This window comes from Tigriopus californicus, chromosome 3 (assembly GCF_007210705.1).
Source record: "Tigriopus californicus strain San Diego chromosome 3, Tcal_SD_v2.1, whole genome shotgun sequence".
NCBI classification, from domain to species: Eukaryota; Metazoa; Arthropoda; class Copepoda; order Harpacticoida; family Harpacticidae; genus Tigriopus; species Tigriopus californicus.
The window spans coordinates 8,002,603-8,017,832 of NC_081442.1; the positions used below are offsets into that span (position 1 = coordinate 8,002,603).

Below are 15,230 nucleotides of genomic sequence, written 5' to 3' on the forward strand. Positions count from 1 at the left end.
ATCAAAGTTAAAATCTAGGAATGGACCTACTATCTTGAAAGTTATCACAATTGCGTGGCAATCCCACACAAATACAGAAACCCAAAATGTCAGAAAATAAGAAAAGGATCAAAGTATTTGCGGCCCATGCAGTTGATGTTAGGAAAAAGGAAATTAGAATACCTCAGCATATCAAGCCTGTTAATGAACAATTTTTGTACCATTTTGATGATAGAATTATATTCAATGGTACTACAATTGAAGCATATGACAAAGACAAGCAATGTTATTGTATTATTGTTACAAAAAATAACATTAAAGCAACAGGATAACCCCCTAATTTTTGCTGACATTTTCACATTGTTAATTGGTAGGTGGTATGGTCGGTTTGAGAGGGTAACCTTTGCTGGGAAGCGAAGTCAGCCATTGTATTGGGTATTTTTTTTAATCGGATCGATTCTTTGTTTGTTGGTGGGATAAGCATCTGAAAGTCACATTTCCTGTGCCCCAAGTCAAAATATGAAGTGTACTTTAGATGCAACTAAACCTATTTTAGAACAAAACGGATAATGCATATTTTGTCCGTCTCTATTCGTCACTTTTTATCTCTCTCTCTATGAGCTTCACTCTCCTTCTTCTGCCCTTAAAGCACTGAAGGCACAAATAAAAAACATCTTATTTTTATTCATCAACGTGCGTCGATACTCCAAAAATGTGTGGACCCATATTAAATGTGAAACGTTTTTGTCCCGTCGCAAAGGTAACGTCCCATGTTGCCTCCCATTGTTCAATATGACAAAGGACAATTTGATGTGCTAAAGCTCATGTACCTCTGCTGCGGAAACTCACATACTCATATTTAGTCCCAGGATCTAAATCAGTATTTAATTACCCCTAGAGCAACAGGAACACACAGCCACAAAGACGAGAAATGCGAATAAAAGAAGTGTTCAACGAGTGATGGTTAATCCTGGTGATAAACTCGTTTGCTTTCTTTGCAGAGCCTGGAATGAGGATATGTGAATGAGGTCTTTTAGTTCAACCGTATTCGATGGAGGAAATATAAACTATGAAGTGTTACAAATACATCAAGATTCAAAGCCAGGCACACCACAAAGAGAAAGCACAAATTTTGGCCCTGATTTTCTCGATTCAGAATACATTGTAACAAATCATCCATTCTTATTGTCAATCGTTCTAATGTTTAAGCATTCAGCAATTTTGGCAAAATTGTCCAATAGCTTGAAGGTCTCCCTAGTTCTACGAGAAAAAGAAAAATCAAAGGCTGTTTTGAGGTTGAAAAAAGGAAAAAGTCACGAACATTTTAGGAATCGTTACAATTACACGATTTTTGAGATGGAATAAGATAACATATATTCATATTTTCGAAAATATGAACGAATGATTGTGATTTTGTTATTGGTAATTTTGTTACTACTTGCCTGATATTGTGCTATCTACACTGCTCTCAACCTGCCTTAGTATGCCAAATGTACATGTATGTGTACATGTACGTATATGATGAAGAGTAATCTGGTATTGATCTAAAAAAATATTCAGGCTACCAAATCTGTTAATATTGGCATTTAGTATTTGATTACATTTCTTAATTGTTACGCAGGTAACGCATGAATCCTCTTCCGTAAGTTGGTCGTTTAGTTGATGGATTTTGCAATGTCATTAGGTATAAGTTTTTATGTGAGTCAAATATCATTTTAATTTTTGATATTACTAGTAGCTAGCAAGCTACAAATTGAGTAGCAGATCCAACAAATTCCTTTTCATTGAAACATATTTCAACAAAATATCTCGATGAATATTTGTTGCCCTAATCATGATTTCACGATCTTACTAGTCAGAATGTGCTTCTTTCGGGATTTGTGCATTCAAACGGCTCGAGAGTTTCAGTAGAAGTTTTATTGATATGCTATTGCATCATCAAAAGATTATTATTTCCCGCGAACATGATACATATGTTTCTGATAATTTGGAACGAATGTGTTTTACACTATAAGAAAAGGTGAAAAAGGGGAATAGCTACTGATGGCACGGCCAGTTGCTGTTGATATTATCATTGTAACTCATGCACTTAACGTGTCAGTGCAATTCAAACTTAAATGAGGGCGTAGTTTCCTCATTGTTTTGTGCTACACTTCGGCATGCTTTTAATTCGATCTAACTCCAAAGTGATAGAATTCAATTTTATTTGGGAATGCTTTTTTGTAGATGTTTAAACATGAGCAACTCCTTGAGCTTCACTTCGAAAGGTTCTTCCAAATTTGGGCTCTGAACAGTAGTGATTCATTTCTAAGACGCAGGGAATTGATTCTTCAGATATTGATGGATCACCGTTGGCCTTTCCTTTGATCTTGACTGACGAGCACCGATTCTCGAAAAATAAAGAGTTGTTGCCTTGATGGAAGGTTCTCAGGCGGCCTTTCGGGTTTTGAAATTCCCCTAATTGAGGAGTCACTATGTTTGGCGGATCAAATGGCTTGCTTCGAGGCATTGCACCCTCTGTGGACGATAGATTAAACGAATCATCACTTGTCCTGGGCGTCCTAATCCACCCTCGTATGCATTTGATTTGATGAATGACTTCTATGCGGAACTCAATGGACATAACACAGTAGACGAATGCTCCAAGGCTCGCATTGATAGTGAGAAAAAGTTGCGACACTCGATTGATGATGAGCACCCAGAACGGAATGGCCACGCAATGGTGTTCCTCAGCGAATTTGTGGTCGCGGTTAGCCACACATTCCTCAAAAATGAGGAAGAACCTCAGGGTATTACAAACGAAGAACAGAAGCAGGATTACGAAGAGAATCCTGATCTTGTTGGCTTCCTCTGTCTTCAAGGTCTGGAAAGGCTGATTGTGAATGGACGTGGTAGTGGTGTTGGTGGTGTTGGTGGTGGTAGCAGTATTAGTGGTGGTGGTATGGTTGATGGTATTTCCGGCGCCTTCAATGAGACGCCTTCTCATAAAAAGGATGGTGTGGCTGTTCCAAAAGATTAGAAATCCCAAAGGTATTGCCACGGTGAAGGTGAAGGTAGCAATATTCTTGTACCAGAAGACGTAATTTCGATCCACTCGAAGATCCGTGACTCGAACCTCGTGATGATGCGTAATGCGCTGGAAAGAGAACAAATCATGGATTCAGCGATTTGATTCATCTTCGAATGTCAAGTGCTTTTCAAACAGATACTGCAATATGAATGGTCCTTCAAGAATCAGTCTGTTCGTTTCATGTTTATTTCATCTCCACACCGGAACTTGACCCAATCGGTATCAAGTTCTTTCAAATACCGTGACGCATTACTTGAAGCCCTCAATGCGTATTTTGTTAGTTTCCAACTCTAAATTTGACCTTTCCTTCGCGAGTGTCTGCAAAATCGCATCAGAATGAAAGCCTGACTCTCCACATTGTCTTTGAAACAACTGCATCAGTGAATAAAACTGTCATATTTTGAAATGGTCTCGCTATCTGTATTCTACTGCATTGCCTCGGTGTCTCTGTGTTTAAAAGAATGGTCCAGGATAGTCCAGATTTTGAATTTTGAAGCCTTTAAGAGTGAATGCATTTTTGATCCATGTTGAAAAAAGATTTTGCGGATAATATTTTTTCAGTACCTTTGGGGGCAAGCGATCTTGTTTTATCGGGCAGGGATTCTGTTCAAGGATTTTCCATTGGTTGCCCTCTCTCGCTCTTTCAACGTTTGATTTTGTTGTTCTATCTCAAGAACGTAATAAGAATGACTGATTTACAAGGTGAAAATCCAGATTGAGAAACAAAGACCTTTACGAAACATCCCCTCCCGATATTTTCAAGCAGACACAAATTATTTGTTTCTTGAACGTTTTTCCTCGGTTTGATTTTCTTGATTTTTTTGATTTCAATTGTGTCAAATCATTTTATCAATGGACGATAGTTTTCAAGCTGAATCTCAAATTCTAGCAACATTTACAGCATTCATACTAAAATATTGGATCTCACTTCAAGTGAAGGATTTTCCAAAGAAAAAGAAGAAGCCCATCTTAGAGGGTGGAGCTGTATTTTCCAGACCAATATTCATTCCACGTTATATTTTCGTGCTTCCTGTTACCTGTTGGTTACGCTAGCTAGACTCCAATACTCAATTATGACTAACTGCAGCCAAATCCCAACACTCCTGGGTCGATTATTAGTTTTTGAGACCATTTTGGGCGACTATGGTTGTTCTTTAAAGACCATTCAATATTATTGGGCAACCCGTTTTAGGAACAAAATACAGCTCCTCTGAATACTAAATAAATGATGAAAGTACGAACCTCCAGCGAGTGGGTTTCATTGAAGATCTTGACTGATCTGATTTGGGTAATTTTCACCTCGGATTCGAAGACGAGAGGAACCACAAATGCTGCTGATAATGCCACACATAACCCCAAGTGTGAACATGCGTTTCTCCATCGGTTCCCAAGAATCGCCGCATTTCGGTATTCGATCGGGTATCGAATGGCCAAGTATCTCTCACGCGTAAGGAACATGGTGAGAAGAGTGGATGTGTACAGAAGCATGGGCTTACACGGATAAAGAATATTGGAGAAGATGATGTCGAAAGTGATTCCGCCTGTTTTCTTGTATACCTCAAGGGTTAGTGAGTTCAGAATGTAAATGCTGTGGACGGCCAAGAGACAAGTTAAGATCTTGTTGAAGTTGCTTTGCAACTTCTTCCCTTTGACGAGAATGTAGATGGCTAGCAGATTTCCCACCATACCTAGGACTCCAATCAGGCTCTGGCAAATGACATCCAATAAGAATCCGACCACTTTCACTTGTTCCAGATCCTCGGTTGTCGCCCCAAAAGTTCCGGGACAACGCTGCGGAGCGGGTTGGAACCCCCCCGACTCTTCAAGCAAGACTTCCTCATCCGTGTGATTGGTAATGTTGTAATCGTAATATCGAAACGTCACGTTCGAATTTCGTGATACAACCGAACGAATTATGGACGAAAAGTTCTGATGATGAATGGGAAGAAGGCCGATCGGGCCTGGATCCAGGTCGGAGTTATTGTAAAAGTTGGCCATTGATGTCCACTGAACTTGATCCATATACTCAAGGGACGAGTCATTGCGAGAGCTCAGCCCCAAGGGATCTTGAAGGAAGCCTAACAATTGGTCTGCAAGAATAGGAAATAATGAAGCAATCAAAGGGACCAATTCGTCTTAAATTAATTATACCTCGGTATTAAGAGTGACTGAGGAGAAGAAAGATGTACACTCAAGGATGCCATTTTTCGTGGTTTAAGACCACAGTAATACGTATTGCCGGACCAAAGAGCTTTTCATGGAAGCTTTCACGTCTCGGGTTGACATGGTAAGGAAACCTATAGGGGCAGGGCTTTTTTCAGATGACGCGACCATTAGGGGTGATCAAGTGGATTAAAAGCACAAGTTGTCTGGCAAATTTTACGGGAAGAATAAAAGGGTTAAACGTTATAGGGTATTCATTGGTTATCGTTGCTAATTTGCTCAAATATTTTTTTGTGTATGTTCACAATATGCACATGCCAAAGTCATGCTTCACCTCACATTCCCTTTCAATAGTCTAACCAGATGCCTGTTTTTAGATATTTAAGAACCTTGTTCGTGTTGCTATTTCTTTTACGAGGGTTTCATACTCCCTGGATGTGGAAAACTAGAGAAGAGGAGAGTAAGTGGATTGAAGGCAAATCTGAACGAACCATGCAATCGTAGATAACTTCATATATAGATCGATCAAAGGCGCTGTGATTGCTTGTTTTCGTCTCAGTTGTCGTTGGTGGAAAAAAGGTTTCATTCGCAGTCAAGCTACTCAGGACAATTATGGTACAAATTTGAATCGTTGACGGCTCGTCCAACTTCAGAGTAGAAACCCCTAATACGACTCTTTGTTAAGCAATTACTCTCGTATAGCACGCTTCATAAAACGGGTTGGAGTAAGTTGTCCGACCACATTTTTAAGAACCAAATTTTGAAGGGGTTAAACTGGGGCTAAAGTTAAAGTTTTCATCCATGTGGTGGAAACACTTAACTGAAACGTAAAGAACAAGCTTCGATTCAGGATGACCTCCAGAGGTGTCGGAATTACCTCGATTGCCTAAAGGTGCAATCATGTCACTCACATTCAAGCACATTCTTGGGAGATTGAAACGAAATTCCTAATGCTTCATCATTGCGTTGCAATTTCGGATACATTTTGTTACACTTTCGACATGCGTTGCTAAACAAGGGCAATCAATAGAGTACGTGATTTGCTATACTAATGTCCGAATCTTTTTTGACATGTGACATGTCTAATGTCCCAAAAGGCATGTTTTTGTTATTTTACCGCTCTTTCTATCTGTATATTTGTAAGATTCAAAAGAAATTAAGATTAAAGAGAAATAAAAAAACAACCTTCCAATTCAACTTGTCTGAAGCGAGATGTCACGAAATATCTTTGTCCCTTTTCCACCAGCGTCAGCTGTCCTGAAAACATGCTCATGCGGTACAGCTCCTGTTGAGCTTAAGCATTCTAGTTATGGTTTTCTATGCATGCAATCGACCAGTTTCATGTCCGAGTGCATTGTGTCGACTTAGGGGGGCAAGAGTAAGAAGTGCTAGAGGTGGAGGAGTAGGAGCCACCCGCTCCTTCCGTCCTTGGCTCCTCCGACGGCACTGGCTCTACTTACTCTTGCCTCCCTAGGTCGACGCGGGGCACGCACGAGGCCATGAATCTGGTTGACTGCATATCTCAGGGTGGCTGGAGGTACCACGTTGCTCTTCGATTCGACAGTTTCAGACCCAGGGAGTAGCAACCCGAGTGAAAGACGCAATTTTCCGTCATGTAAGATGAAAATGTCCGGTATTTCTTGGCCCAAAAGAAGAAAAAAAAACTTGTCACATCACTATTGGTTGAAAATGGCAAAGCGTTTTGAGAAAAAAGTATGAGAAAGCATGTTGACTACATTTTAAGACATCAAAGAAATATCTTTGTCAAGTAAAGTATGCTAACGAAAACTCCCCAAATAGGTTAAAAAGTTACAATGGGGAATTAGTTTATTCAACATCATTCAGGTTTTTACAATTATTTCTTGAAGTGAGCAGGGTTTTGGACCTCAATGAAAAGTTAATATCTTCAATTGAAAGACCTGCCGCAACAGTTCTTAATCCTTTGATCAAAACTTGCTTATTTGTAGATCTATTGAATTTGAAGAACATTTATGTATGCAAAGCATTATTGTTGCGTCATAGACTTCCTGAATAAAAGCAAAAGATTTACCAAAATAATAGATTGAATTATTTAACGACAAATCTGAGTACAAATACTCCTTCTCGTGGTTTTATTTATGTACCAGTATATCAAAAGGATGAATATACTGTACGTAGGGAACCAAAATATGTAGTTGAATTAAACCAATATCTAGTCCATCAACCAAAACTAAAAGTAGCAAGCGTGTTACAGAGCATGTCAACTTGGCACATTCAAACTTCAATCCCTATCTTGGATAAAGGCGTCTTTGAACAGAATTGGGCCGTTCTTAAGGAACCCCAGTACTCAAATGAAACACTTCCATGCTCCGTATTATTGAGATACATTGTAAGAAATCTGATCAAAAATGCACTTCCTGAGCAAATTAAGAGGTTCGGCGAATATATCATACAAATTTTCGGAGAGAAACCCCTAACAAAAATATTCCGAAACATCACGAGTCATGACTAATGATCTGAATTCAGTTGAATGGTGCGTCCTCTTGGCCTTGTTTTGTGAAGAGACTAAAGCTTTCGTACCTAGTATATATTATTGTGGACCTCCATAAGTGCGGCAAAACAACTTTCCTAGCCACCGGACTACGTGAGCTAAATACATTCGTCCGCGGCCAAAACCACACCCTTGATAACAGCCGTTAATGAAATCAATTCGGCCACGCCACTTAAGAGTGTCTGTGATCGTAAATGAATATTTTGTTACTTACAAACTCAATGTATGCTTTACCGATATTCGAAACATCTATGGTGTTCTCTTATGACAGAGGGTAGTTGGCAAGGTAACGTGACATCCATTGCAAATATATTACCTTTCAAAGGGATTTTGTCGTGAATTCAACCAACGTGCTTTCATAAGGAATATCTTCATATTTTCAAAAGCATCTTCTAATTTTATCCATCCCATCCTCATTATTCCCAACGTCAATTTCTAGTGGAAGAATGTGAACAGTCTTTTTAAAAAAGTGATCAAATGCTTTTTGAGCGGAAAAATATGTAATTATTAAGCTCATTAAATTATAATACTCATAACAACATGACATTACACATCATTGCAAGGCGTTGATAATTTTTGACCAGCATAGAGCATTGTTGTCTAGCATGAATCCTTTTTATTTGAAAGAGGCAATGAATACCAGGGAAGTTGCGTCAAGATTATATTATGATAATTGAGGCAACCATGATAAGGATTAGAAATCTGTTTTATGCCATTTAATTTGCAGAAAAACTCATCAAAATATGTACTGAAATGTGCTATTTGATCAAAATATGCTTTTAAACCCAAAATAAGCACTTACGTTTCCGTTTACGATTCAAAATATGTATCTTAAAATCTAAAAAAAGATAAGATTAAAGGCAGCCCAAACTCAAAACCTCAGATTTGCATGAAATATGCTTGAAAACATCAAATTTGCAATGTAAACAAAAAAAAAACATTTTATGACATGATGAGGACGTTTTACAACATTTGGTATCCAAAACACAAGGCTGGTGTCAAACTAAACCGTCAAAACCGAGCTTTGTAACAATTGATACACTTTCTTAAACTGTTATAGCTTGTAAATCAATTCAAACCCCTAAAGAACTGAAGATGTTCATTGATTTTTCGTCCCAGTTTCATAGCTAATTCTATGGTAGGATTGAGCAAACGCCAAACGCCAAACATAGCTCATGAGTAGAGATCGGACTTGAAATTGATTTGCACGTAGAGCAGCGATTTAAAAAGATCTTTCGTAACTGGTTTTCTTCTTTGGATAGTTGAGACCATTCACACTGAGTTAAACCTATTACTCATTCATGAACCACTGGAATATGGACGGGGATGGTAAGGTTGAAAATTAGCAACTCCAATTCGAGTCAATGAATTAAATTCTTCTTCAAATAAGGCTGGCCCCAGATCCATGCGATTGCGTATTTCAAATGTCAACTCAATCAAACGACTGGGTCCAAAGTTATGCCCTCTCAAAGTGCAGTACATAACACAGCACAGAATGAATGATTTAGCCCTCTTCTGGTAATCAAGTACCACAAGAGGGCTAGTTCGTTCATTCATTGAAGAGCTTTGTAGTGCCTTTTGAGACGGCATAACTTTTGATCCAGTCGCTCGATCAAGCTGAAAATTGAAATGAGTAATTGTTGTAGCCTGGGATCATTCTCATTTAAAGCAGAACATGATGCGTTAACTCAATCGCGAAAAGCTAATTCCCAAACCAAGCGTCCCCGTCCATATTCTAGTTGTTCATGACTCACCCTTCACCCCCGTAACCTTCTTTGATTTCTGCTCAACGCACACATCAATTTCAAATCCGATCTCTACTCATGAGGAAATGTGCGGGGGTTGAACGCAATCTAGCTTGCTTCCAATTAGCGTCAATTAGCAATGGGTCAAAAATCTCCACCTCAAATTCCTCGACTCTTCAATAGCTATTTGTTAACCTGGAAATGCGGGAGATAATGTCCAGGGTTCGGTAGCGGGAGTTTCATTTTATTGGCGCCACAAGTGCGTCAGCACGAGGGGCGTCAACTAAAATGAAACGAGCAAGACCGGGCCCTGGACATTATCTCCCGCATTTCCAGGTTAATATAGCCTTTTCCTGATCGATTTGCTACGCCAAGCTGTCACTGTCTCACCATCTTGCTACGTGCAAGAAAGCGGGGCAATAAAGTACTTTATTTCCGCTTACTGGCCAAGCGGTTAACAATATCACATTGTTAACCCCTTACTAGTGGACAAGCGGTGAGCAATGTTGGAACGCCACCGCTTTCGCGATAAAAAGGAAGCCCGCATGAGGCAGTTGAGAGCAGGAAACCGGTTTGTTTTCTATGAACAGTCTCTCGTTGTGCATTGAGTATGTATTGTTGTTCCTCTTGCCATTTACTCTTCCAGCTTTTCCTCCAGCATTTACTCTCCCCTGCTCCATTTTCAATAACCACCTACCTGTTCTTCCAACTTAATATGTATCAATGTTTAAAATATATACCCACCCAAAAAAAACCATTTCCCACAAATCCCCCGGAATGCTTGTCGATACCAGCAAAAGAACAAGCGGTCGCCTAATTCCTCCATCTTACCCCCCCAAGACCTTTTTCATTTACTCAACATTCTCCCAGGGGGAAGTAAGTAACTAGGGATGCGAGAATATACCAAAAAATAGCGGGCATTTTCACTTATCGTGGCAGGAAATACCTACCTTTCCTATGTATCTGGAAGCTACATGATAGCAGCGGTCGAACGAAAATCGAGTTTCATGAACATTCGCAGTTCCAAACATGAACCACTGGAATATGGACGAAGATGCTAGGGTTTAGAATAAGGTTTTTGCATTTCCCTTCAAATGGGACAGGCCGCAGGTAATAACAATTAGGGTATTTCAGATTTCAGCCCCATCGAATGACTGGGTCAAAAGTTATGCCCTTTCAAACAACAGTGCTTAAAAGGGTACAGAGTGACTGGTTTCGCTCTCTTTTGGTAAACAATCCCTATAGATTATATCGATGGGGCTGATATCTGAAATACGTAATTGTTAATACCTGCGGCCAGTCTCTTGTTAAGAAGTTCACTCGATTCCGAAATGCCAGTGTTCGACTCAAGCATATCCGTCGATATTCTAGTGGTTCATGTTCCAAGTTAATCATCTTGCAGAATACCGCTTTCTCGGAGGCATAAGACAGTAGCTTTATGAAGTGGTTCATGATTTAAGCAACAATTTCAAATGTCGTGGACGTGGCCCGAAAAAAGAGCCCTTCACAGTTAATCAATCTACAATTTAATGTGCAGGGTATTTTACAGGCAAAGCAAAAAAGCCAAATGCAGCTTTGCTCTTAAATGATATCTCTAGAAAGTCTTTTTTCAAAGCGATAGGCCATGATTTACTAATAAGCAATGCATTGGATTTTTGAGTGGAAAGTTGGATTCAATTTCAGCCTCTAAGCTCAAATATGCTTCAACATCATATTTAACTTACAGTAGTCTTCGCTGAACAATTGTTGTCGCGCACGAGTAGCCAATAAGTGGGAATGATGGAACACTCATCAGTCATTACTTATTGTACATGATTTTAATAATTCTTTAGCGAATGAACTACGACTTCAAACATCAATTTACGTATAAAAGTCACCTTGAATGAGTCAAATAAACGAAATCTCGACCTAACAAAGTTTAAATGTTTAAGACTTGAAAGTGGTTCGTGGAGTGCTTGATTTTTTATATTTTGTTAATCTTTATTACGACTCTTGGTCAGGAATTATTTTATGAATGGGTAAAAATGATATAAAATATGTTGTATACACAATATACAAATATGGTTAGATATAAAAAAATGTCTATAAAGTTCTCTTTGGGTGGTTTATTAGTTTTCAGTTTTCGACAGGGGAGCTTGTAACTGGATACAGACCTTGCGCTTTATTTTTTCATATGTTATTATGCTTTGCGTACATTAGACTTGTACTTCAAGTTCGTCCATAATTTTATAGCTCCATAAAAAGGGCTTTGACCGTAAGTTAACCTATGAATTACCTCAAGAATCCAGCACCTCAAGAATCAATAAAGCTGATCAACGTTGTCGCTTCCTCTGAGGTAAGTGCTTAATAAAACAGGCTTTTGGAGTGCTTATTCCTTGACATGAAGATATGGGAATGGAAGAGAATTTGCATTTTCGGCCTAAAAAAGTTATTTCCTTGGTTTTCAAGGATTCGTTTTTGTGCCACAATATAACCTTACTAATTATGTACTGCATCAAACGTAGTAGTCAATGACTTGGGCGCTCTTAAAAAGTTACAACGAAACAATGAAAAAGTTTTGTTGTAAGCATCTTTAGTTGTAGTCACACTTTTCAGGATGAGACAAATTTCTAGCTTGGGGGATCGATTGAGTTGACTGTGTCGGTTAACAAAGAAATATTTTTGAGTACAGCATACCAAGCCTGAGGTGAAAAGATTCCAGTTTCTCCTCCTTAGTTTAAATATTATCATATTCCCTTGCTGTTTAAGAAAACTATTAGTCCGTTTTGTTTCATAGTTTCAATGCAAGGCATGTTAAGTTGTTTATACAATGATTGGTAAGGCTTGCTGGGGTACCGTATTGGCAGAGCAACCGCTTTTCAATTTGCGAATCCTGGTTCGATCCCAAGGAAGCCGAGTCCAAGCTTCTTTGCGGTGCTTAAATTACAGCATAAGTGGCTGCCTTAACAACTTAAATGGGCGAACCTGCGATCATTCCCGAGGGTGAGGTAATAATTAAAGTTGCACGTTTGGTTGCGACAACGGAGCCGGAATATCCCTTGATTGGGACACCCATCATCAGAAGCAAGCCGAGCGAGAGAGCTCTCTTCTGACTCCGAACAAACAAACAATAACTGATATTGGCACTCTGCATATACAGTAGTGTTCAAGAGGAATTTAAAGACTTTAGCCTCCACGATAAGAATAATCTCACTTTTAATTCTTACCTTTCCCCAAAAAGTGATATTTTTTTGCGGACTTCCTTACCGCTACTGGGAATGGAATCTCAGCAGTTCAAGGCGAGAAATTTACTAATTTTAGTTCACTTTTATATATATTATTTGATCAACCAACGAATTAGAGTTGGCTGATCTGGCTACCCCTTAAATATATGGTTGATTGGGAATTTTAATCAAAAACTTGTCCAAGTCTGACTTAAATCCTGCTGATATTATCGGCAAAATAAAAAAAAGAAAAGGTCGAAAGTGCGAAGTTGTACGTGCGAGCCTGAAAGTATTTAGTGAAGATGGAGTGTGTTCTTCTAATGGCTCTGATACCGGAATGTCTAAATAACTTTGTCGACAAAGCTGCTTCCGATTGATATTGCAATGACGAAAGTAATTTTTTGTTCGATGATGAACCACGTATGATTGGGTATGCTCACTTTTGGTCCGAAATAAGATAGACTCAACTTCCACATCACTTGTTTGTCAATTAATCAATTGAACTAGGAGGAAAAGGATACCTCTTCAAGAACAGATAAAATTGCGGACAGATAATTGCGCCGTGGACATGGTCTTGTTCATTGCTTTTTCAAACAATGTTGGGTTCAGTTGCACATCAAGTTTCCAATAAATTGATTCGTAAGTTGCCATGGTAAATGATCACAATCCGCATTCTACTCACAATAACCATTTGATTTGATTGTTTGCCTTCTCAGGAACTTGAAAGCCAGAAGATACTGTAAGATTTGTTAGTACTGATCTTTTAACGTCTTTCAAGAGTAAGACAACCGACAATTGTCTCGTGTTGATGAATTCATGCAAAGTCGGAAAGGCAGGCCAGTTTAGAGACCCTGGTTCCTAGGCCAGTCTAAGGTTTTAATACACTCTAAGGTATTTAAGCGACAAAACTGATTGGCCATCAATATTTTGCGACCCTTTCTTCCACCATTGGTCTCAAAATTGATCGGTTATCGGTTAAACTTCAATCATCTGATAATTACCATCAGTCTCTCGCCACCAAGTCACCATCGTCTTTCTGGAGCACCACTCAAGTTAGGTTCGACTTAATCTGAACTCCTCTCATTGTCATTGAAACCAAGCGAGAACTCCTCGTGAGGTGCGAAGATTGAAACTTTCACTGGGGTTCTTCAGGCGGATCCAAGGGCTTTTGAAGACATATTTTGGCCTCTTGTGCGTGCTCGGATGTACTAGGTGCCAGAGACTGCTTCGTTTCGATATCACCAAGAAACTGAATGTTTCTTGACTTCCCGACCGTCAACTTCTCTTCCAGCATCCCAGTCGTCGAAGGCCTTTTTATTGGAAGCAGGGACTTCTTTAGGAGTCTTAAGCTTCTTGGTCTTGAATGTTGCTCTATTTAGTGTAGAGTAGGCCGCACGGCGTTCTTCGTTGTCTTTTGGAACACTTCGTCTTGACGAACTTATGTGCGCTTTCTCTGCTTCGCCTCTTTCTCTTCGGGAAATATTGGGCACCCACGTGTTCAAGTGCCAGCTTAGTCTCGGAGGAGTGCATCCGAAACATGGTAGGGGTTGAGGACGAGAAGGACGAGGTTCTGGCTGTCGCCGTCGTCGTCGTCGTGCGTTGTAAGTCTGCAAGATTGCGAGTAGCCCTGTAGATTCGGAAGTTGTTTGCCTTCTTACTGTTCAATCGAAAGTTTTGCAATGTACGTAAGTGATTACATGCTACTGAACGGACAGGGACTAGGAGTAAAACAATGAGTACTTTCAATAAAGAAGCTTGTCGAGAAAAGACAACATATGCAAATACAAAAATAACAGTTTCACTAGACTGCCTTTATTACTTGGAACTAGACATATTTTGATTGTCTTGTCGCTTAATGATGCTTCCTAAAAATGTTAGATGGAAAATATAAAAGAATATGAATGATGAAACTTGCATTGACACAATTGCAAACTCGATGATGTTTTCAACGGAACAAATGTTTTTAGTAGGGTGATTATTTTGATAACCTAAAATAACACTTACTGATCCATTGTTTGTTTGCTGTTTGTTTGTTCGGAGTCAGAAGACAGATCTCTCGCTCGGCCTGCCATCTGATGATGGGTGTCCCAATTAAGGGATAATCCCACTCCGTTGGCACAACCAAACGTGCAACATTGATTATCACCTCACCCTTGGGAATGACCACAGGTTCGCCCATTCAAGTTGTTGAGACAGCAACTTGTGCTGCAATTTAAATATTGGAAAGAAGCCTAGGTTCGAACCAGTATTCGCAAATTGGAAAGCGGATGCTCTACCAATACGTTACCGCAGCTAGCCTTTACTGATCCATTATTCGTTAATGAATAATTTGTTGTAGTTAAGTACCAATTTACGATTTAACGTTCATATTTCGAAGGAACCAAGTTTTCAAAAACCTTGAAAATTGCCTCTTCATTAGCAGCCGTTGAAGTTAGATACAACATCTTCATTAGCAGCCGTTGAAGTTAGATACAACAGTACACCAAGATTTTCTTCGACATTTTCTGGAAAATGCCTGAAAGTTTATGTTTTTTTATCAT

The 15,230-nt window shown here is 39.3% G+C and overlaps 1 protein-coding gene across 2 annotated transcripts; it reads right to left on the reverse strand.

The window, feature by feature from the left end:
- Positions 1 to 1,939: 1,939 nt before the first annotated feature.
- LOC131878232 (uncharacterized) lies at positions 1,940 to 14,200 on the reverse strand. 2 transcript variants are annotated; one of them, XM_059224149.1, is made up of 3 exons: positions 13,692 to 14,200; positions 4,292 to 5,139; positions 1,940 to 3,115 (listed from the first exon to the last, which is right to left on the reverse strand). In XM_059224149.1, exons 1-3 carry the CDS (start codon positions 13,717 to 13,719, stop codon positions 2,210 to 2,212), a joined length of 1,782 nt encoding a protein of 593 aa, XP_059080132.1. In that variant the 5' UTR covers positions 13,720 to 14,200; the 3' UTR covers positions 1,940 to 2,209. The 2 variants fall into 2 exon arrangements, with proteins under 2 accessions (XP_059080132.1, XP_059080133.1); XM_059224150.1 differs by lacking the exon at positions 13,692 to 14,200 and adding an exon at positions 5,201 to 5,700.
- Between the last annotated feature and the right edge of the window lie 1,030 nt (positions 14,201 to 15,230).